The sequence below is a fragment of the Astatotilapia calliptera genome, chromosome 17 (assembly GCF_964374335.1).
Source record: "Astatotilapia calliptera chromosome 17, fAstCal68.1, whole genome shotgun sequence".
In the NCBI taxonomy this organism is placed as follows: Eukaryota; Metazoa; Chordata; class Actinopteri; order Cichliformes; family Cichlidae; genus Astatotilapia; species Astatotilapia calliptera.
Genome location: NC_137438.1, coordinates 32,617,013 through 32,641,043, shown reverse-complemented (window position 1 = coordinate 32,641,043; position 24,031 = coordinate 32,617,013). Strand labels below are relative to the sequence as shown.

The window sequence follows — 24,031 nt, the reverse complement described above, 5'->3', positions numbered from 1 at the left end:
CAGTAGGTTCTAAACACAAACTCTACACAATGAACCTTCACAGACATATCTACACAGTGATAACTTTCCCTGTCTCCCTGATGTGTAATAGTATCAAGTGCAACAAAGTATTTTATTATATTTTATATAGTATTTTATTCTATCTTGTCTTATTCTATTCTATTGTTTTTTTTTTTCTTTTTTCTTTAATTTTTACTGCTCTTAACTTGTACTTTCTGCCGTGACCAAAAAATGTCTCACGTGTGGGACTTTATCTTATCTTATCTTAAAACGACTGGCACGATTCTGAAACCAAACAAGTGCAAACCGGTTAAAGGAAGCACAGGCCTGCTAGAGGCCTGTGGTTAGCATAGCCTGTACGTGTCATCTGGTAGTAACAAAGTTCATCAGAGACTCTTTAAGCAAAAATGCATGTATATGTTTAACATAATAATATAATTGCAACATTCAGGGCGAGGAAGAATGTGACACTAGCCAGCAATGAAACCCACATGCACCACCTGCACATAACATATAGTGTATAATATGGCCTTCCGTGACCTTAAATAACCTTGTCTTTTATACATCTCTCGCACACACACACACACACACACACAGACTCTGATATGTATTAAGTAGGGCTGGGTATCGTCACTCATTTCTAGAATCGATTCGGTCCACGATTCAATTTGATTCGATTCGATTTGATTCGATTCAATTTGAATCGGGGAAATTTTGCCTCAGACAGTCAGAAATATTATAATTCAGATCATGCATCAGTACATTTCTATATTTTTATATCTATAAAAAGAAAGCTGACACATTATCAAAGGTGTAAGCATCACAGCAGATGCCTTTGTGTCAAAGTAGCTGAGGATAAAACACAGAAAAACATGAAGGTGATTTTCCTGGCCTGCGATTTTATAAAAATATTCTGTAGTAGATCGAAAACGAAAGAAAACTATTAATGAACATATGAACATTACCTGATGCTGCTGAAGTGAAGCAGAGCAACGTTACAGAGGTTTTATTACAGACATAGCTAAGCGTTTTGCAATTTTGCATAATTTTAAAAAGTTTAAACTTGTTCAGTAGCGTATTGAATGGCAGACATGAGGCTTTCTTTTCGGAAGCAAGTAAAAGGAAAAAAACAGCGTCCGACAGCGCTGTAAGAACGGAGTTGTGCGTAACAAACAAGCGAGTAATGCAGAAAAAAGATTATTAGACGGGAAACTGTTCTTGAAGTACACTGAGAGAGAGCGAGAGAGAGAGCTGTGCATGTAGTGTGATTTTTATCGTGGTGGCAGCAAAACAGCAAAGGTAAGAGGGAATTCATGACGATGTTTATGTGAAGCGTAGTTTGCTGCTTCTTTTGCTGCTGGTTTAGTCAATATTGTTTGGAGAGAGATAAAACCTGCAGCTTCAGAATCAGCGCAAAAAGGGCGTAAACAGCGGACCCGCCGAAACATCAGAATCAGCGAGCTGTCGGCTCTCAGCTCGTGTCCGTGCCGTCGGGTGAGAAAGGCGACATCTCACTGATTCTGATGTTTCGGCGGGTCCGCGCTTTGTGTTTACGTCTTTGTGCAGAATCCGTGTACCTGCTCTCATTGACTGTTTTAGCTGTTTGGTGGTTGTTGAAATTTTGTGAGGTCTAACCTGAGATTCTGGCATTTCGGGCAAAATAAATTTATATTTAAAAATCGATTCAGGATTTTAATGAATCGATATCACGTTATCCAAGCGAGAATCGATTTTAATCGATAAATCAATCATCAAAACCCACCCCTAGTATTAAGCATGACATCCTGTCTGTGCTTTTCTAGATGACAACAAACTTGCTAGCAATGTAAGATCTTGACGACACTCACTGTCAGACACCCCCACTTTTAAAAAATAAATACCGGTGTGTGTGTGTGTGTGTGTGTGTGTGTGTGTGTGTGTGTGTGTGTATATATATATATATATATATATATATATATATATTTTTTTTTTTTAATTTATTTATTTTTTCCTTTGCAACCTTACACAAACACACACATGCACATACATACATCCAACCTCTGCTGAGTGATTCTGGCTTAAGCCCCTTGCTAATAAAAAGCTCTGATTTCTGACAGCGGAGCTTTTTTTAGGTACAGATAGATTAGCTTCTCAAAGCTTAGCCAGAAGAGATAATAGATGTTTTCCATTGGACATATATGGGGGAGAGGGATTCTCAATATTTAATTTAATCTTCAACTTTCCCTGAGGGGGTGGGGTGTAACCTACAGTGTTTTGTTCTAGCTAGTGTGTTTGAAGGTCTGTCTGTGTAGTAATTAGAAAAGACACTAATTATCCATGTGCCTGTGGTAGATTGTTGGTTTTGGTAGTAAAAATTAGATAATTAGTATTTGGTCCGAAGATGCATATTTTAAAGCCTCATATAGTATTGAAGTCTAAAGATGATATTAAACACAATATCACTAAATGTGTACATAAACATTTCACATTTAATTAATCAAACTAGGGTTTTTTTCCTAACAAATAAAATAAAATAAATTGTAAAGATTTGTTCCTTTTTGTCTTGTGGCTTTTGAAATTGTGATTTATTTATTTATTTATTTATTTTTACTATTTAATATAAATTGTAAAGGTATTCCCATTATTAGCCAATAGTCATGATGACTGACCTGTAGAAGGCATGAGACTTCTACTCTTTCCATTGGATTGGAATGTGCCAGGCAATTGGAGGTTTGTGTTTGAGGTTTCTGTTAAGATGAAGCTGATGACAAGTGATTGTTCAGCTCAAGTGTCTCTAAATATCCTGCGTGTAACAATCCTGACTTTATGTTTATTATTTTTATATACATCCCTGTTCTGCCAAAATATGTCATATTCAGTTGCTGTCTATGTGTCTGTTCCCTCTGCCTGCTTCTGTCATTCTATAATTGTGGCACCTACTTTTCCTGTCTCTTTCAGAGATGCTTGTCTACAGCCAGTGCCCAGCACTGGAGGATTTTTCTCTTGTTGTCTGCCATGTCTGCAGTAAGGTGGTCACTCCTCAGGGCATTCTCACACACTATGGTAAGCCACACACATACACAAACCCCTTAAGGCAAACTACACGGACATAAAACTTCAGGGCATAATCATACACTTGACTAAGTTGCACGCACACGCTTGGGAGTATGGTGTTGTCCCACAAGAAGCCCGAAACAAATGTATGCATACATGGACACGCACACAGAGCGGTTTAGATCAATAAGTAAATTCTGTGAATCCCTGCAAGGCACTTTCAAACATGACCTCCCTGCTACTTTCCCTCTGTGCAAATAGACATCATACAGTTTTGCCCTCTAACACTCAGCAGATGGATCAAAGCTATGATACACTAAATTATTTACAGAAACTGTGTATATGCATTTTTATCTAAAACAATAGGCACATGCACAAAAGATTTAATGGACATCTCCACTGTTAAAACAATAGTACTTCAAGACTACATGAGGCTCAAAAATACCTCCATATCTTACATGAAGTGAGTGTCTGGATCCAGACCATGATGCATACATCATATGTATCATAGCAACATGACGTATATACTGTGCTAAGCTGCATATGCTTCTTGCACAGGCAGGAAGCATGCGACCATAGCATGTGGTCGCTATGGAGACTGCAGCCCAATGAGAGTAGCTCACAAAGTTGCTCAGTTGTTGTTATATTTATTAAATTAGATAGATAGATAGAACTTTATTAATCCCCCAGTAGGTTCCTCCGGGTAATTCAGTTTCCAGTAGCAGAACACTGACAGGAATTTGCATAGTAAATTAACTGTTGAAACTAACAAATTGAAAATAATTGTTAGTCTATTTTTTTTAAAACATTCTTGTTTGTTCAGACCTCATTGGCCCCTCACAATGTCCAACTACCTCTTGTTTGTTTTTGATTGTGGCTCTACTGAGCTCGCTCACATCTGCCCGTGAGCTGCTGCTTCCTTCTAGCCTGAGCTTTCTGTTTGTGCGGAAAGTGTGTGTGTGGGGGGGGCATGGTCACACTTAATATACACACACATACACTAACACACTTATTTCTTCCTATGAGTAGAGAGGCCTGTGAAGTTTCATGCACACACGCATTCTCACTTTCTGGTTCTCAGCAGAAAGAGGTCAGTGGTATTGTGAGACACACATGCACACACTCTCTCACAGACTCCTGGCAGCCAGTGTTGTTTTGTCCCTGCTCCTGCCCCCTGCAGGCCCCCTCCTCTCTCTCATTGGCAGCATTTCTACTTGCTGACACACACACGGTCGGGTGACAACAGGTCTGAAGCACACTCGTGCACACACACAAAAACACAACACACAGTCGAGAGTGGGAATCTCCTGAGAGCTCCCCTATAAAACAAAGTGATCCTCCAGGCCACAATACCATAATAGTCAGGCACCAAGCAGACCAGCAGGGCAGTTCACATACTGACTAGTTGGAGACTCTGGTTTTTGAGGAATTCAGTGTGGATTTCATCATGTACTTTTATTTTTAGTTTTGCAGTGACCTATAAGTCTTCCAGTTCAGTTACTGTAGTTGAGTCGCTTGCTGCATACCTAAATAAGCTTTATATACACAACCGCTGTGTGTCATGGCATGAAAAATCCTCTTCCTGACCTCTGTTGAGTAGATTGCCTCTAGGAGCTCACGCTGTCAGGATATTCTTATGATATTTTATGCATTTCCTCCCATTGTTGTAGATCCTAATCATGTCACTGCAGCATCCTCACAAGCACAGTGCCATTGTTCCCTGCCGGGGATTCTGCTTTAAATGTTTTGACCCTGTAGTAGTATCTTTTTTAGTCATCGCAGTTGCCTTGTATTTGATTTTGTGTGTATCCATCGTGGGATTAACTTTCATGCTTGACCTGTATATCAAAACGGCACTAAGGCCTTACATAAACCGAAATGCATGCACGTGCACACACACACTCATGCACAGAGAACGAGGAGGGGATTGGCTGCCTCAGGGGTCAGTGGCTCCTAGTTATACATGCCCAGTTTGCTGCTCATTTCTGATGTGTTTGAAGAGATAACTTAAAGCTAGAACGCACACTGAATGCATTTAAATATGCAGAGTCTTGTGTGCTAAAAGGTTAACATATACTTTCTTTTATACATCAGAGGCTTGCTCTGTTTAGTGGATTTGTTTATTTAAATCTCCTTAGAGTAAAGCAAGCATGTATATTCTTAGCATAAATGGCCCAGTGGGATATCAGCTAAATCCCTTACTCTGGCAGTGTTAGCAGCATGTTCACTCCAGTGAGTTTGTAAAGACAAAAATGTGCAAGGAAACAATATTTAATGCTTGTGAGTGAATCTTAAAGCTTTTCATAACCAGATCACGATGTTCATATGAACCCTTCCCAATGAAAAAAGTATGATTTCATAACTTTAGTCTTATAATCTTATAAATGTTATCTCTACAGTGTCTGTGGGCAATAGACGATATTTTGGCAACGACACTTGATTATCTTTGATCATGTGCCGATAAAAGTGCACGTGAACAGCAAAAAGGAAACACATGGGTGGGAAAATAATGGCGTTATCTGATTGTTTATCTGCATTCATAGTTTGGCTCTAAGCAATAACCTCCACGTGGAACAGGAAGTAAGTCTGGGCTAGATTATTTGTTGTCTCTGGTATGCCCTGCCAGTAATGCCACTATCATTAGCTGATTGATGACTATATTATGGTAATTATAGTTGTATAGTGTTTCTAACAGCATTTAATTTGCACCTCTGAGTCTTGAAAAGCATTCGAAACTACAAAATGCAAGAGTCACAACTACTTTAGTAACAAATGAGCTGTGCTTTTGAAGCCACGTCCCTAAATAAATCAGGTCTCCACAGTATGTTCAGATATTTCTTTTAATGCTCATTTCCTACCGTTTCCTCTCTTCACTCTTCTGAGCGTCTGTATTCTAACCTTGCTCCTGCTTGTGCCCTGCTGTGTGTGCTTTTGTGTGTCTGAGTGAGTTGAGTGCATGATGAAAAGGTTCATGTTGTTTCTGTTGGTTGCTTTACTCGCTTTCCAACTTTTCTCTGTAGTGGGGAATTAATTGAGCAGCAGATCACAACCATTTCTACCTTTAACAAGTGTTTTGGCCGCTTCTGTGTTTGACGTTGTTGTTGTTAAAATGTGCATTCTCGGGCTGTGGCGCACATGTTATTTGGCTGATGTTGGAAAGTTTTGCCCTTAACCACAGATTTTCTGTTGAGTTTCGTTCACGCCACAGTTGTGGTATTGTTATTGTGGCTTGGCTGTATGCATGCTGTTAGCTGAGGTATGGGCCAATTAAAATGCCAACTGATAGTGTACATCTGAGGAAGTGTCTTCACATTTAAATTTTTTTTTTTGTCTGCACTTTAGAGAAGAGAAGGACATGGCTTTGATATATTTTTTAACATCATCTCAGATGCTAACAGAGACTTTTCTCAACAGTGAAGAGTTTTTCTATATACATATCTGTAGATACAGAAGTGATAACCCCCCCCATAGCTGAAGGGCCCATTAGTGCGCAATTGACTTACCTCTTAATGCAAGAGAGAAGTGGCTCCCAATATTTTTTATATTTACAGAATAAAAAATGTACATGAGTGTCTAACTGGCTGCAGTACTTAGTGTAGCAGTTAAGGTACTTTAATGCTGCTTCGCTACAATAAGAAGTAGAAGTTTAAAGTATAAAATGAACTTAAAAAAATCTAATGAGACAAGTAGCGCAACATTATGATAGCTAACTTAAATCATTCTTTGAAAACCAGCAGTGCAATCTAAGCTTTGGAACTGCAGAAAATCATGCTCCATTTTTCTCTTCCTGTTAAACATAGAGGATGTGGCTGTCTCATTTGTAAAAGCTTCTGTTTGTAATGTCAGGAGTCAATGTGAGAACGGGCTTGGTGTGTCTGTCCAGGAGGCAGATAAACTACAGGACTGATTTAAATTTTTAATCTAGAGGTAAAACTTGGCATATGTTAAATATACAAAACACTTGTTTGTCCATCTTCGAAGACAGACACTTGATCGTGTGCTGAAAAAATGTTCAGCTGTGGCATGTTCACCAGAATATTTGTTCCACAGTGATATTTTTTTTCCTCCCAGGTTAGGCATCAGTCTATTTTTGTTGTTGTCGTTGTTGTTTCGTTGTTTTTTTCAGACTCTGTTTAGGGTTCAGATCAGCATCGACAATAAGAAATCTTTCCATCACTTGCTGTGACACTCAGTCTTTCTCACTGCTCTTTTCTTGTGTATTACTATGACAACCCATAACTTTGAGCTGCTGTTACCACTCTCTGATGCAATATAACTTTGTATCCATCATGCTTACTGCTTGTGATTGTGATATGTTTGAAACCATGCAAGTTCAGCCTCTGGTAGATGAAATATTTTAAAAATATCCTTTAAAAAAAAAAAAAAGGAAGTGTTTCTTCAGTATGTCAGTCTGTCCGTATTCCTGGGAACTTCTTCAGTAGGGGTATTTTTGGAAACATGCTCTGTATACATCCATAATGCCTTTTTTAAAATTCACTGTTTATCCCAAACAACTTGCTCTTTTTAAAATTCCAAGTCCACTGCCTTTGACTCCAGCACACTCTGAGAATCTTCATCTGTATTTCAGATTTTTCTCATGCCATTCCTCTCTCTACTTCTATTCCCTGCTCCTCTGTCAGTGTAAACAAACCCAGCTGAGCTCTGAGAACTTGTATTTCCTCATCATCAGCTGGCTCCTCCCACAGGATGAGTCAAGAGCCTATCAGCAGCTGTTGGGGCTCTCTGCATTGCCATAACAACCAGCAGGTTGAGAGTGTAGTAGGGAGGGTGCCCTTGTGGTCGAGTGCCTTAGTGACCTTGCCTGAGCACTCACCCATGTATTGTACGGTAACTTAGTGTTATTAACTCCTAACTGACTCCTTACTCCCTGGATGAGTTCTGATATATAAGATATAAAATATATATATGAGGCTGTTCTGGGGAGGGAAAAGTTGATCATTATGTCACATACAGCTATAAAAGATTTTAAAAGTCTTGCAACATTTTGTTAAGAATTATTTTTAAGTTCTATATCAGGTTATTTTGTTGTCTTATCATGAGCAAAAGCTATTTGTATAATAAAGCAAATAAAATATAGTATACACATCGTATAAACCAGTCGAATCACAGAGTATTGGGGGTGTGTGGCTTGGCTGAATAATCACAAGAAATCTGATATCATATTTCTTCAGATTTCTTTTACCTTTTTCATTCCTGGGAAAATAATACAATGCCTAAATCGGAGAGTAACCCTGAATTAGACACAATTTTTTCCCATCTATTTCTGCAGCGCAGCCTCATCGAACCGTACAGTGGAGTTAACTACTTAATATAATGTAAAATAATGAGAGATTTAATGTGCAAAGTTTGCACTGTTGTAGGTGCATACCTGTGAATGTGTCGCTGGACTTTGATCCTAGTACTCTGAAGACAGCTGCCTCTGTGGAGGTCTGCCTCCACTGGCTTATTTACACACCTGCCACACGCACACACACCCACACATGCAAATTATGCTCTCACAAAGTAATGATAAAATATTTCGCGGATGCCTGACTTTTGAAAACTTTATATTTGCCTCCACATCCGTGCCTCTGCACAGTAGTGTTTGCAAATGCGTATGAACAGGTATAGTTTCAGCTATTTAACAATGCTAGTGTTCATTTTTGATAAGCAGAAGGTAATGAGTCAAGTCACAGTAAAGCCTGCCAGTGATGGGATCTCAAACTATTGTCATCCCAAAATTAACATCAGCTTTTCTCCAGCTTATCTTTGAGCGAAGTCTTGCAGATGTTGGTTAACTTTAGTTAGCTCACTTGTAGAAGTGACGTGCCTTAAGGGAAACAGAAAAAGAGGATGGCATTCCACCTAATTTGTATACTCTACTAGCTATCCAAAGCGCCGTTTTACTGTTTCTGTCTTTTCCCTGCCTTGTGCTCAGTGCTCACGATATATTCAATCCTCTGTTTTCATTCAGGTAGCTGGGATATAGTTTCCCTGTGAGACAGACACAGAGACAGTCCTGGACCACACACCCCCACTCCCCCACCCACCCTGATCCCACAAAGACATGCATAGCAAAAACCGTAAGTGTGAGCTCCTCTCCTCTCCTCCGTGTTTCCTCCCTGCTGCTTTGTGATTTACTCCCGTCTATGTTTCCTTCTGTGTTCTCAGCATCTTACTTTTTTCCAACTCGTGTATTCTGATCAGATCTGGGTCAAAAATATTGTAATTGTTGGCTCTTGTGGTGGGGTGTGGGGGGGTCGGGGGTCATCACGAAAAGGACACTTCAGATGGTGTCAGGCATACTGCTAATTAGAGAAAAGCATCCTTTAGTTGATTGGAAATTTCTTTTTGTGGAGAAGTTCAGCCACAGATTTGCTCTCCCCTGTGTTACAACATAGCCATCTGGCAACTAAGCAGAGTAGAGTTGGTTTAAAAAGACTCGGTGCTAATTGAAGGCAAGTCACACTAGCAGTGCATGCTCTTGTTGGTCTGTCTTGATTGTCATAATGTGTCAAATTTGATTGTCAAATTATTTTTATTATTCATATTTTTGTCATGCATGAATAAGAGCTTTTTTCTTTCTTTCTTTCTTTTGGGCTTGATCTGTTTTAGAGAAGCAGCACAGCTCCCCAGTCCCCTCCAGGAGTCCTTTTTTGGCCATGAAGCCCAAAGCATCCACAGTGCCTCCCGCTGTGGCTCCCAGTCCTGGGGAGACACTGGCGTTCAGGATACCTAAAGATTACCCTCACTCCCGCTTCAGCAAGGCTCCACTTGCTGTGTACCCGCCCAAGGGGGCGCGGAACAAGACCTGGTGCGTGCACAATACGATAACATTGTTACTAAGTCCGATGAAATCCCACATTTTATTCATTAATTGCAAAAAAAAGTTGTCTGCAACTCTCTTCCCACTATTCTCCAGCGTGTCGCTGCCAGTCGTAAGCCTGGAGAAGATGCCGTGCCTAAGCCGAGGCGACTCAGCGACACACGTGCGCCTCACATCTTCCTCTTCCTCCCCTTCCTCGCATAAGCCTTCATCCCTCACTACCCAGGCCTCCCAGCGATCGAGTGAAAAGCTCACAAATGGTCGTGGCAGCAGCGGACCATCCACGCCGCGATCCATCACGCCTCCATCTTCTCTAGATAAGCGGCCCAGTCCAGCTCGCTCCCCGCTGGACAGAAGGGCGGCGTCAACGCCGTCTCCCTCCCCGCTGGATCGGAAATCCTCCCTGTCACCCTCACCTTCTCACCGAGCTGTTGCTCTCCCAGCTTTGCCATCAGTGTCACCGTTGGAGAAGAAGCAACAGAATGGAACTAAGACTCCCTCCAGGAGTCACAAAAGACTTTCAGGTTAGCACTTTCTTTCTTTTTTTTTCATTTTTTTAGGAAGGGGGGGGGAATCCAGCAGAAGTCTTACTGCATGTGTGTTTCACTGTGACATATTGAGTCATTTTCCTTCCTGCCTTTTTTATGGTTGATTTAGGATTTCAGTCCATCAGCCTGCAGCTCAAGAAACTGATTCTTGACGCTTTAGACGATTGACATTCCTGTGCTGCAAGAGTTACATAATTCAGCCTTTGCCCATTTAATTCCTACTGAGCTTTACATTAGAATTCCTACATTACCGCACACTTGCACCCAGATAAGCTCGTGCACTTTTTCCTCAGTATTCTTTTGACAGCTTCCAGCCTGAGTGTTTAGCGGCACACTGGTCAGCAGCGTGTGAAACTGTGAGCTTCGGAATTGGTCAGACACCTCCCTACATTTAATGGATTTCTCTCTCCTTTATTTTTTCCTTTCTTGTTATTCACTGCTTGCCTGCCGATCTCAGCTTTCTTACTAATTCTCACTCCCAAACTTTTTTACTTTCATATTCACATTTATGCGCAAGTTAACTGACTGGATCATTCTGTATAAGAAGGGGTGAAAACACATGTGGCTGTAAAGTTAAAGATTTCCTATTGATATTTCAGGGTTTGGGTTTTTTTTTTTTGTGTCGCATCTCTCTATGCTGCTTTTCCTTCTCTTCCTCTTTTCCTGTCACTAGTCTTTCTCTCAGTTTGCACCGAGTGCCTCTATGCTCTGAGCCTCTGATTTACACCCTCTAATTCACGAGCTCTTACTGCCAAAAAGCTGCTTGTCTTCTTGAGAGATTTTCCCCACCTCCTGTGCGTCTACATTTTTTTTTTTTCCATCCTCTCACTCTACACCGCCTGCCTCTCAACCTCCTTGTTTCCTCCTCTCTCTCTTTCACAAGCTCATGCTCTATCCTAATTTTTATTTCGCAGGCTCCCGGCTGCATCTTTTTCTCTCTGCACGTCACTCGTCTTGTTTCTTGCTCTTCTTGACCTTCTGCTTTTGGTGTTGTTTGGTTTGTCTTGCTCAGGTTCTGTTCACAGCGATCATCTTCCTTTCTCTGTCTCGCTTTCTCTCTCTCTCACTTCTTTTTATCAAGTTTGTAAGAACTGAGGGAGCGTGCATGTGAGTTTGTTTATGTCTGAGTGCGTGTTTGTTGCTCTGGATATATCCACTGGAGCTGCTGTCTCATACTGCAAACACAGAACGATTACAGGGATTATAGGAAAGGCCAGCACAAGATTACAGCCCTGTGATAGTAACACTGTTCAAGATAACCTGCTGACTGGAGGCTGCTGTTTATTTGCAAGTCTGTGTGGAAGAAAGGTCTGTCTGTCTGCAAATGTAGGCCGAGTAGAGAACTAACTGCCTTTTCTGTCTTTTTTTTTCTTTCTAAATGTCAAACCCAACTTAAATAGTTAGGTTTGACATTTCAAGTTGACAAATAATAGAACACTAATTGAAAGGCTGATTTAAATTTATTAATTCCAAAAATAAAATTCTGTTTTGCAATTCAAGACTCACGCGCTCATCAATTAAGCATATCTGTGTAATTGATGCCATTAACAAGTAAAATCATTTGTCGGGTACTTTTTTGTGTGTGTGTGTGTGTTGTGTCTCTAATGTTGTCATCCCAGGCACACTGCTTTTTGTTTTTGAAGGGCTGCCAGTCAGAGAAAGTTGACTTCAAAGGTGAGGAGCCAAATCAGCTATTTTGGCTGTAATAATAAGAATGAAACCAGAGAGAAAATTAGTATAATTAACTTTTTGGACATCAAGTGGGTAAACAACAAAGACAGAGACTGTTAAAAATGTTAAAACTCAAGCCAGAAGAAACTGCTGTTATGATAAGGAGCTGAGTCCTCATCATAACTGGCAGCCCCTCACAAACTACATATATGTATTTCATCCACTCTTACTAGAGTCATTTCATCATATACATTTTAATATTATTCCTACAACATACATCAGAGACTCGGGTAAGAAATTGGCCTTAAATTTTAGGGGTGGAGATCATTAACAAGTGCAAATTTTCCCCTCTGGATACAGTTCGTTAAGGCTGGAGAGCGTGTGCTCGGCTGTCAGTCACTAGTGACTCTTGTAAGGCTGACAGCATGTCGTGTCAAGAATAATTTGTCACAGTATGAAGAGTCTTCCTTTTGTTTGGTTTTTTTTGTTTGATTCTGGAAGGACTGCTAATAATGTCACATAGACTGGTGCTATTAGAGGAGCCTCAGACCACAACTGAATGATCAAATGAACATGAATCAACATGTGAACAGACAAATGTGAGCGAGGACGCGAGTGAACTGCTGTCTCAGAAGAGGAAAATTGATTTGCTCGTGGTGTTGCAGCGCTCCCACTCCCATCAAATGTGATTTGATACTCGAAGGAAGGAAGGAAGAAATTACCAGATGACTCTAGTGTGTGTTTCTGTGTTGTGTTTGTTTTTGCAGGGAGAGTGTTTGATCCCAACAAGCACTGCGGAGTGCAGGACCCCGAGACCAAACGACCCTGCACACGGTCTCTCACCTGCAAGGTAATGCAAATAAAGGCACAAGTGCAGGGTTACCCACACTCTCAACCTCTGCGTGCTTTCTGTGGAGATAATAGTAACGTCTGACCCTCCTGCTCTTTGTCTGACCACAATTTCTGAGAGTAATAGCGTTAAAGGGCACATTAATGTCGCTACTGAAAGACGCCGACCACAGCTATGATCATATCTAGCTCTCTGGCTGCCTCTCTTGTGTGTACACCCGTTCTCAGTTAATGCTGGGGTAGCATTGCTCAGGCATTACAGGGCCTACACTTCCCCTGATGAGGTAATTATAGATGTTGGATGAGGCTAAAACATCTTAAGAAGTAATACTCTATTTTACTGCCCTATAATTACCTCTGCTGAGCTTTACTAATCACTGCAAACTGGTTAAGTAATTAAAGATGTATCAGGCTAATTTGTTGCCATTTTTTCATGTGGGAGTGGTTTGTCAAAGTAATCTTGTTCAGATCTACTATGTCCAGCATCGCTAGACACATAGCATTTTGTCTTGATAAGCTAGAGGGCAGATTGCCAAACTATCCACAAAACAAACCAAAAAAACACCAAACATATTTACAACATGTAAAATTTAATATCGATGGTTTTGTGCTGTTTGTGAAGCATCCGAGGCTGTAAAAATTTGTGAATGTGTCCAGTATCGGCTGATGAGTCACTGGAGCTCATTTCAGATCAATGATGGCTATCTTGTCAGCGTTACAAAAAATAATGTTAAAATGGATTTTAATGTTGTCACACTCAGGCAATTGGCAAATAAACTCTCACACAATGTGAGAATGTAATCAAACTGTTGATCAGAGAGACATTGGCTTTTAACCAGGCAGCTCAGTGTCAGCTATCTGGAGGCAGGAATGTCACATGTCTAATCTGGAATAATCTAATCAGGAATAAATAGGCATGTTTATGGACATTTTCTGATGTTAGAGTCCTGATTTCAGGTCAGGATGAAGCTTTGGGTGACAAGGAAGAGGATGAGGTGGAGATGGGGGAGGAAAGTGCAGTGGTCATGGTGGATCTTTAAATTAAAATTAACTTATATTTGACACTTGTCAGTGTTCAGATTTCCCCTTTCTTTCTGAATTCAGCATTACTTCAAACTTCAGAAAACCCTAATATATCACCATAATTTCGACTAGCACGCCAAACACTGGCATCTTGTTCAGTTTTTAAAAGTTTTATTTTCTTTCAAATGTGTATTCAATAGTCAGGATAGTTAGAAATGTGATACATAAACCTTTGGGACCTTGTGGTTAAAGATGCACAGACCTTGGCTGCTCCCTTTGAATAAGTGCAGGAAGTATTTTTCTTTCCAAACGCAGGCCTGGCAGTCTAAAGCAACCTCTCTGCCTTGTTTGGTAAATATCTATTGGAAAACCAAATGTTTGATGGCTGGTTACCTTCCAAAGTACCTGGAACGGTATATAGGCACAGGTAATATTTACCCGTGTTTGTGTGGTGTGACGTAGACACATACAGTGTGAGGTTATGGAAACTATCATGAAACCAAAGAGTCGTGTCTTGAGCCTCTCTCAATGCAGCATTCAATCCCAGTGAAGTGTGTTTGTGGTACAGTCTGTTCTTCACAGATCAATATTTTCATTTACAAAGTCTCTCTGGAAATAACCCAGTATTTCTAAACGGTCAGAGGAATAAAAGAATAAAATAATTGTTTTGTTTTGGTTTTTTTTTTTCATTTGCTGCAGACTCACTCTTTAACCCACCGGCGGGCTGTCCCTGGCCGAAGGAAACATTTTGACATCCTCCTGGCTGAACACAAGGGGCGGGCGAAGGAGAAGGATGGAGTGAAAGAAAAGGATAAGGACAAGGACGGAGCGCAGGGAGGGAAGGAAGGCTCCAGCCAGAGTATTATATCTAAAGAGAGCTCGTCTCCCAGCAAGTCTCACTGCCCCAATGGACGACCTCTCTCCACATTGAAGCTGCGGCTGGCAAATGCACACATACCAAGGTACAAAGGATGTGAAAAGTATTAAATATGCAAATAATAAAAGCTTTAGGACTCTAATCAGCTTTAAAAATGAGGAGTGTGTTTCAGGAGCATTGTATATTATAATGCCTACTTTATATAGTTTTCTATGTACTTCTGCCATTTTTATGTTGTTAAACTTTGGCTACTGAAGTTAAACTGCTCTTTTAGAGAAAGGGAATGCTTTCTAAACAGAAATAATGGCTTATTTATTTTAGTCTTAAGTATGTTTACTTGTCATTTTGAGAAGATTGTGTTCACTTGCATACTTGAGCATTTTTTCTTCAGACAGATGCACCCTTTTCCACCAGGGGATGCTATAGACACAGTTTGCTAGAAGTGAGCAAGCAGAAAAATCACCCTATGTCAAATTGTTGTGAAAAACGTATATCCTGTTTCTATTTAGAGCACAAAACCCTTCTTTAAAAATGAACTTATTTGGAGTTTGCTTCCTTTTTCCTTCTTTCTTTGTTTACACTCTTCGTCTTCTGCATTCACATTTAAATTTCCCTTTCACGGCTCCTGTTCTGTCTCTTTTCTTTAATTTTTGTTTTTCTGTCCCATATGTTTCCAGTTCTTTAATCCTTAACCCACTTTGTCTCATTACTTTATTCACCCCTTTGTCCCAGGGTTCCAGGAGGCTCCTCCACTTCCACCTCAGGTCCTCTGCTCACGGTAGCATCTCCTGTCCAGGCCCCTAACCCAGAACCAGCTCCCCACAGCTGGGTGACCGCTGCTGGAGAAAGCAGTCGACTTTCCAGCGACGAGGGCGATGCAGATCCAGAGGATGCTGACAGACCTGCTGTTCACTACTCCAGTCATCACCCGCAGCCTTTAGGGGTAAAATAGAAGGACCCAGTAATGCTGCACTATCATGCATTTTCTTATTCCATAACCTCAGGGCGTTCAGTAACCAATTCACAAAAGTTTTAGTCATCCTATCTCCTATTTTATCCCTGCAGGGTCTGCTTTTATATGTCATTTAGCGGAATATTTTTTTTCCAGTTCAGCCTCAGGTGTAGCTTAATAGTATGTGTTAAAGGAAAAGTTTGCTATTTTGGAAAAGAGATTGTGATCTATGTTAAATGGTTGATCTCACACTCTTACCCAGTTTGTATTATCCTTAGAGCTAGAGCAATCAGCCAGCGTGAAGCAGGGGTCTCAAACTCACGGCCCACGTCACCACTATGTGGGTCCCATATATTGACGTGAAGAAATATAATGTTATTTGGCCCTTGAAGTTTAGGGAATTTGTTTGTTGTTGAGTGCAGTGTTGAAATAGGTTCTTTTAAAAGCAAAAAGTTATTTAATATGAAGGCAATATGAGCAGACAGTACAAACATGATGAGCGAATGGCTGTGTTAGTTCAGGGAGAGAGTTATTTGTAAAGAAAACAATTTTGAGTTTTTTCTTGTTATACAATATTTGAAATTAAAAAAAAAACAAAACACTACATTTTTGGAAATATTTGTGGGTGTTTTCTCCAATTAGGTGACAGTGCCAGCAGTAGCCCGCAACTCATTTAAGTTTGAGACCCCTGGCATAAAGATTAGAAATAAGACCTTTAAATAAAGTGTGTTGCCATTTTTTTGCACCACCGTTTTTGTACAGGCGCACATGCAGGTTGTGTATAGGCTCATTGGTAGGGAGTATTAATTTGCTGAAGTTATGCTGACATTGGAAGTTTGCCAGGCATGTGCTTTTGTTCCTTTTAAAATGGCGAGTACTAAGTGCCCATAATATTATTAAAATATATGGAAAGCTGATGCAGACATGTTTTTTTTACTCCTAAAGTCTGCATTTTACTAAATTTAAAGAAATGCTTGATTATTATAGTTCTTCAAGTCAGAGCTCTCACTTCATAGTCAGTTTTGACCTGAGCGGTTAGATTAATGGGAGGTTCTAAAAGTTACCATTATCCATAAAAATTGTACACTGTACTGTATATTTCCTGTTAAAAGTTCCAGTTATATTTTTTATTTTCTCAAATTCTAAAAATATTTTAACATTGTTTTTCTCTTAGGCATCTGTTCTTCTTCATCTATGGCATTTTTTACATATGGACTGTTGTCTAGTTCACTTTGAGACATTACCCAACCTACGTAGACATGAAAACACAAATATCTGATGTAATTTTATCTAAAATTACATTATTTTAACACCTTTTTTAGTCTTTATGATACCTGATGGCCAGAATTCACGCCCTTCGCCCTGCCTCGAATGCGTTGTATCCAGTTAGCACCTTCGCCTAAACCAAAAGAATTATTTCCTGGATTGAGAACAAATCTGAACCAGACTGCCTCCTGCTCTGAGCTCAGTATCAGAAAGGACAACTTGGTGCAGTGTCCCAACCTAATTCCCCTGATGTTGTCCAGAGCTGATGTGTGAAAACAGCTTATCTCTTTGGTTCCATCATTTGATGCCTCTTTTACTGCTTTTTACTCCTCCACTCTTCTTCTTTTCAGAATCGTTCGCCTTGCCTCCTTTATGATTCTTTCATAACATTCTCACCTGAGCTGTCTTCTTTCTCCCTCTTACAGTTTTGCGTATTCAGCAGCAGGCTGATGGGAAGAGGCCACTATGTGTTTGACAGGCGATGGGACAGGATGAGGCTGGCACTCCAAAACATGGTGGAGAAACACCTCAACGCCCAGATGTGGAGGCGAGTGTATTCTTTGATTATTCTACTACCATATTTTGCTTAAAGGTTAATAGGTATGGGTGAGAAATGGTAAAGATGAGCAAAATGTAATGTTTTAATGGAAAGATGTGAGAGGAAGGGATGAACTCATCAGCTGTGGAAAACAGATTCAAGTTCTGTTTCATTTTTTTAGACGGGAAGGTTTTTTTGTTTTGTTTTTTAAACAATAGAAGGTGAAAAAAAATCACACATGAAGCCTGTAAGTTTTTAATCAAAGATCAAAACTAGCAACAATAGAGGGGAAAAAAAGAACAGGTTTGCATGCAGTTAATGATTGCACAATCACAATAGATAAATAATTTCTGAGTTTTAATCGTGGGAAGTAAAGTAAAAATAGCCGAGGAGGCTGATGAAATGAGGGGAAGACACTAAAATGAGCTTAGAAAACCATTGTTCAGTAAAATACTGCATATTGATTGTTACTTAAGGTCTCCTACAAGCTATTCTGGCAGTAAAACAACTTTATTGGTACATTTCTCTTTTGTAAGATTCTCTTCTTCATGTTTCAGGAAGGTGCCTCTGGCTGCTGAGAGCCTCCTCTCCCCATCTGGTACATCCTCCATACTTTCACATCAAGCCCCTTCTCCCACCTCTTGTCTGCTCAACTCCCTCCCCAACTCCCTCTCGTACACCGCCACGTTTCCTCAGTCTGCATCCACAGCTGGGGTGTTTAACATCCGAGACTCCCCGCAACCCCACACCCAAGTCTTCGCGCAGGGCAAAGCCCGTAACGGCACGCATAAAGCAAGTCGTCCATCCAAAGACGTGGAGGAACCCGTAGCGGGAACTAAGAAGAGAAAAAAAACGTCCTACTCTTCCTCCTCATTTTCCTCTTCTTCCTTGTTTCCCACTGTGGATAATTACAAAAGGAACGACAGGAGCTTTCATTCACAGTTACAAAGCTCGGGAGGGACAGCTGCCTCCCCAGCCAAGAAAAAGGGACTTGGTCATGGGGATAGCGAACTTTGGGGAAGCTCAGAGGGCTGGCTATCTAAAGCTGATGGCCCTCAAAGCCACATATCGCAAAACAGGTGAGTCCCCAGTAAAATGTAAAAAAAAAAAAAAAAAAAAAGTTTCATTAAGAGGCCACAATTTTGAAAACTTGTAAAAACTGTACTTTGATATTTAACTTTAGAAGTAAATGTTTTATTTCCCAAAAATATTTGATTATACCTACATGTTATGCCATTAAATTCTCTTTTAGAGGATAACAAGTCATGATTGTAGTCAGAGGGAATGCAGACTTAGTTCAACATATTGTATATTCATATAACATGTAATATACTTATTGTGTATGTAGACACAACATACTGTTTTCCTTCTTTTGCTTCTCTCCAGTCGTGAACTTGGCAGCACCAGTATACCCTACTCACCTAACAGGGAACCAACCTCAGCTGCCCACCAACCAATGGCTCCTCCCACAGGACCCTTAGCTTATGGGGGAGGAGCAGAAGGGAGGAAGAGGCGAAGTCCCAGCTCCTACAGAGGAAAGGGCAACAAGCTGAGCAGACTGGGTGGGTTAGATAGCCTCTTTGGGAATGGAAGCGATAGCGGGGGGATACTAGCTTCAGGGCCTGAATCCCCAATACAGGTAAGCAGTCATCTACTACCTGGAATATATTTTAGTGTGCTGAGTTTTGAATTCTCAAGGAAGTCTGATAGTCAGCTAAGAGCTGGTGTGTAGGAGACCTTCAGCATTTATTACAAGAAGCTCCAGTCATTGACCCATGGTCAACAGCAAAGACATACTTCACCATTCAGTGGTGAATAGATGAGCAGGTGAAGTTTGCGCAGTTGTTATGTGACCACTTAAAATCAGGTGGTCCTTGAAATAGTGAGAGATATAAGTTACAGTGATGACAGCTGAGCAAATTCAGTTCCATCTTGTTTTTGAATGACAGTAGATGCAGTTTTGTGCAAAAGCACAAAAGAAGTGTCAGGCCTAAAAACTCTCTACAACATCTGAGCAGTGTCTGAAAGTCATGTCCTTAAGAAACAGGAAAAACAAAAACCCAGCAAAGGCCTGACACAGGACCTGAGAGATGCATTTGGCTCTTCAGTTGATCCACCTCTTGTTCACTGAAGCCTCATCTGAAATGGTCTCACTGGAAGGGCTGCCTTGTTAGAATTATACAACTTGTTTTTTTGTCTTATATACAGCATTACATATTCAAGTGTTTTGCAAATATTTCAATTCATTGCTGTACCTCTTTCCCATTTTCCTAAAATAAAATAATATGAATAAAGGTAAAAAAGGTATGAGGGGTGGTTCAATACTCTGTATGCGTGGTCAAAATTTTGTTTATTCTAATTATTTTCAGAAATTGGGAGACCCACCAGTTTAGGTGATGTTCTCCGTAAATCTGAGTGTCACGCCTATGTTTGTCACTCTTTGATGCATTAGACTTGGATTTTGGTTCATTGTCCTGAGGGGATGATCCTAGACTTTTCCTCTACCACTGTCACCGCCTCTACTAAAACATAAACTGTTGCAGATTTTGATTAATGAACAAAAGTTGCAAGCTAATAAGTGATTTTTAAATATATGCTTATTATTAAATGGATATCATCATTAGCTCTCAAGAATGAATGACTGTGTTGTGCAAATAAATTAATAAATTACAAATTAAACTTCCATCTGCTGTGAAACTGCTGCTTTACAGGCAAGAAATTAAAATCACTTGACAAGTGTGCGTTTTTCTCCACAGGCCAAGTTGCATCACTGACAGAAACCTGTTTAATGGACAGAATGTTGGGCAGCTGTTCAGGCCACCACCGTTTGTGACCTTTGACCTCACCGCTCTTCCAGTTCCAGCACCAATCAGACTGCTTCATCATGTCACATCTGTTTTATCCAAAAACAGTTCAGTTCACCTGCTGTGACAGCGGGACTCTGAAGTCTTTGCCCACAGTTGGCTGGCAGTGGCTTCCACCACTTATCCCTCAGTACGGATCATTTTGATGGAAAGCTGCTCCGCGCCGTTGTGGTCTTTACAGAACAGGATTTCAAAAACCTTTTATCCTCCTGATAAGGGAATTTTAAGGCACTGTTAATGACACCACCACTGTTGACTTTTGCAGGGGGATAACCAGAGTTTATTTTCAGAAATCTGAGTGGAAAGATAACTGTGATTTCTTTGGGGGAGTTTGATGTTTAAAGGACCTACTGACACGACTACTGTAGGACTCAGACTTCAGCTATGCCACCTCAGTGGCTCCACCCCTTTTTTTGTGTTTCTCTATTTTTTATTTGTATTTTTTTTCTTTTCCTTTTGCTTTAAAAAGAGATGAGCTGGGTTTTATCCAGCATTTACCTCTTCTTTAACCTCTTTCTTTCTGTACCAAACAACTTTGTCCATTTCTCTATTTACTGTCCCCCTGCCCCCCAATGTTCCCTGCTCATCCCAGCATGCCTGTGTTCAAAGTGCACTTACTGCCCTCAGTTCACCTTCCTTCCTTGTTCGCTGATTCCAGAGCCATCTCCAGCAGTGCCACACAAGAACCTGTTCAGACAAGGGAAGAAGAAGACATCTGTGTTACCAACAACGCTACATCAATGCATTGTATTTCAATATAGGAAGAAGTCAGATTTAACTTAAGAACGTTTTTGTATTTTTTTCCCCTTCGTCCTGGTTTAAACATTGCAAGAAACTCCTGGACTTGCATCCAAAAATGGAATTATTGTTATTAATATTAAGGTGTTGGATGGCGCTTTTTTTGTATAATAATTTATCATTCTTTTGTTTTTGTTTTTGACCTTTGAGGGTTTGAGGTTTTTTTTTCAGCAAAAAAAAAAGATTTCTATGTCATTTTGAAGAAATGTTGAAAGTATTATTATAGTTCATATTATTAAAAATGTGTACATATCTGTTCTTATTTTTGTATTTATTCATAATTGTCCCCTTTTCCCAATTATGAGGTAGGAGAGAGGGTATTTTTTAGCTTTCCTGTCTCTTTGTCTCTGTTTATTAACGATAATGAGCTCGGCCTGGTTTCTCAAAACATTCAATAATTAGATCGTTAGTTAATAATCACACAAACCAATTTGAGCCATGGCTGCTGTCTATGTTTACTGTCATCAATAGGAAACAACACATCCTTTTTCTGTTCTTTTTAAATTTCTAATATTAGTTTTAAATAATTATTGTAGTCTGACAGAAATCTTGATCTCTGAAACTTTAGAACCATATCCCACATGTTGTTTCTCATACTACAAATTATGTGTATACACTTTAGATGCAGTACTGTGCAAGCATTTAAGGCTCTAAAAGGAAAGTGAAGTAGTCTGGTTCTACTGTGTTCTCGTTTAGATCCTCCTTTGTCCTGTCAGGAGATAATAAGCCCAGAGGTCACAATTATTTCATAATTATTTCTTACTATTGCAAGACAAAAGGCTGGTTAGGTTTTGTTTTGTGAAACCAGGCCCTTATTTGTATTTTCATATAAAGGGGCACCATTTTCCCAATTTCCTGTGGGTTCACCCTTTTTCATACTTCTTCCAGTGTTCAAAACTATAGCTATATTTTTAAACTATCTTTATCTTCCAAGGCCGGTCGGCCTCATCTCAGTGCGATTACGCTTGGTTTGTTGTGTTATGTCGAGTCAGAACTGGGTCAAAATGTATCCGCTTGCTTCACAGCTGCCCAGCTCAAGCTAGGTACCGTTTCTTCTCCGGTAGCTCTGTAGTCATTCCTTTTGAGCCCTCGGTGTCTTTTATTAGATGCAGCATCAGGTGTAAAAAAGCAGTGCTGATTTAAAAAGACAACACTTACATTTGAAGGGAAACTATATGCTTTTGTTTTCTATAGCACTGTGTGCCACAGGTTAAAGGTTTCAAGTGTTACAAAGTTTAACTGAGGATGTCAAAAAAGTCGATCAGAAAATGTGAAGAGATTTTTCTTATTTCAAAGGGGATCTCCTGTGCTTGCTTCCATTAATAATTCAAAATAATTCAGATTTTCCTCATACTGACTTTTAGCTCCTCCCTTTGAGCCAGTTTTCATTTGATTGGTGGCCCTTCCCAACTGCATAAGTAGAAAAAAAAACTGTCTAAAATGGATTATATCAGTCTAAGGCTCAAACTTTTGGCTTACAAAGATTACTTGTTAATACTAGACTTTGACAGCTAATGGAGAAAGGCATAACGGGTCCCTTTTGAAGTGCAGCAGATGTCGTAATGGGTCAAAAAACAAACGGCATAAACCTTTAAAATGTCAGAGAAGTACCCCCCTCTTTCATTCATTGCTGCTGACGATAGAGCTAACGTAACTGAAAGCATTTAAATTTGCTGTTTAGCAGTGTGACTCTCAGAAATGCACTCGCCTGGTACTTGCCAACTGCTTCAGTGGAAACTAACTCTTTTTGGACTCATTGGTTGTTTTGTTTAAGCACTAATGATGATTGAATTGTACATAATCATTTGTATTTGTGTTACGTTTTTCCAAGTACTCAAAGTGCTTCCCATGACTGTCCATCAGCGCGTGAGATTGTCTACCAGTTTAGATCAGTTTAATAGAACCTGCATGGTAGGCTTTGTTTCGCTGTAGATACACATGGTTTAACTGGGTACTGGCTGTGTACAGTTAAATGGCTAACATCCCTTTTATGACAAGATAAACAAATCTTTTAATTTTTCTTCAGTTTTCTTTGCTGTGGTCACACGTTTAAATCAACAGACGTTTAATAACAGATCAACGCATACATTGCTAAAGCGATGGTCGATACTTCTTTTTTTGGTGTTATTTACTGGTTACAGATCTTGGTATCATTGGATAGATTTCGGTTTTCTCACGCAGTACCTTCTCACATGTATCTACTGATCAAAGATCAAGTGTTTGTTGGGGAAAAGAAGCCAACCTGAGTTACTGGTTGAAGAAATAGAAATGGGAAGTTACGGTCTGTTGCAGCTAAAATGAAGACAAGGCTCATGGTTGCTGATTTCAGAGCAGTTGTATATTGTCTTTGCTGTTAAAGTTTGTTTTGTTTTTTTAAACCCTCCCTGTTTCTTTTCTTTCTTTCTTTTTTCCTGTTTTGCACTTTGTCATTTTGCCCAGATCTTTAATTACTTTCTATTTATATAAATATTTTAGATATTAAAAAAAATCTTTATATTTGTGATAGTGTTTCTGGCAACTCCATTAAAAGAAGATGAAGAGGATATTGTTGGTCAGTTGGCCCCCTAAACCAGCGCACTGTTGTTATTATCCAATCCAAACTGTGGTGAATGTTGAATGTCTGAAAAATGCCTTGTTAAGATTTTGGGGGTTTTATTCAGTCTTACTGCAGTTGTTTTAGAAAATGGATTTTCCACCAATACAACTTAACACATGCCACATGCTGTAAAAAAATGGAAAAAAAAAAAAGGTCCTGTATCCAAGCTTTTATTAAATGATTGAAAGTG

The 24,031-nt window shown here is 39.9% G+C and overlaps 1 protein-coding gene across 3 annotated transcripts in view; it reads left to right on the top strand.

Moving 5' to 3' along the window:
• The window catches only part of atxn7l1 (ataxin 7-like 1), a 30,972-nt gene extending 6,941 nt beyond the window's left edge, over positions 1 to 24,031 (top strand). The window contains exons 1-11 of one of the 3 annotated variants that reach the window (XM_026146835.2): positions 2,938 to 3,042; positions 9,008 to 9,116; positions 9,649 to 9,847; positions 9,956 to 10,383; positions 12,846 to 12,928; positions 14,650 to 14,912; positions 15,560 to 15,770; positions 17,471 to 17,592; positions 18,141 to 18,662; positions 18,970 to 19,222; positions 20,340 to 24,031. In XM_026146835.2, the coding sequence (XP_026002620.2) occupies positions 9,101 to 9,116; positions 9,649 to 9,847; positions 9,956 to 10,383; positions 12,846 to 12,928; positions 14,650 to 14,912; positions 15,560 to 15,770; positions 17,471 to 17,592; positions 18,141 to 18,662; positions 18,970 to 19,222; positions 20,340 to 20,357 (2,115 nt within the window). In that variant the 5' untranslated portion in view covers positions 2,938 to 3,042; positions 9,008 to 9,100 and the 3' untranslated portion in view covers positions 20,358 to 24,031. Of the gene's footprint in view, positions 1 to 2,937; positions 3,043 to 9,007; positions 9,117 to 9,648; positions 9,848 to 9,955; positions 10,384 to 12,845; positions 12,929 to 14,649; positions 14,913 to 15,559; positions 15,771 to 17,470; positions 17,593 to 18,140; positions 18,663 to 18,969; positions 19,223 to 20,339 lie in introns of those variants that run through there. The other 2 variants (XM_026146834.2, XM_026146836.2) reach the window with 2 other exon arrangements.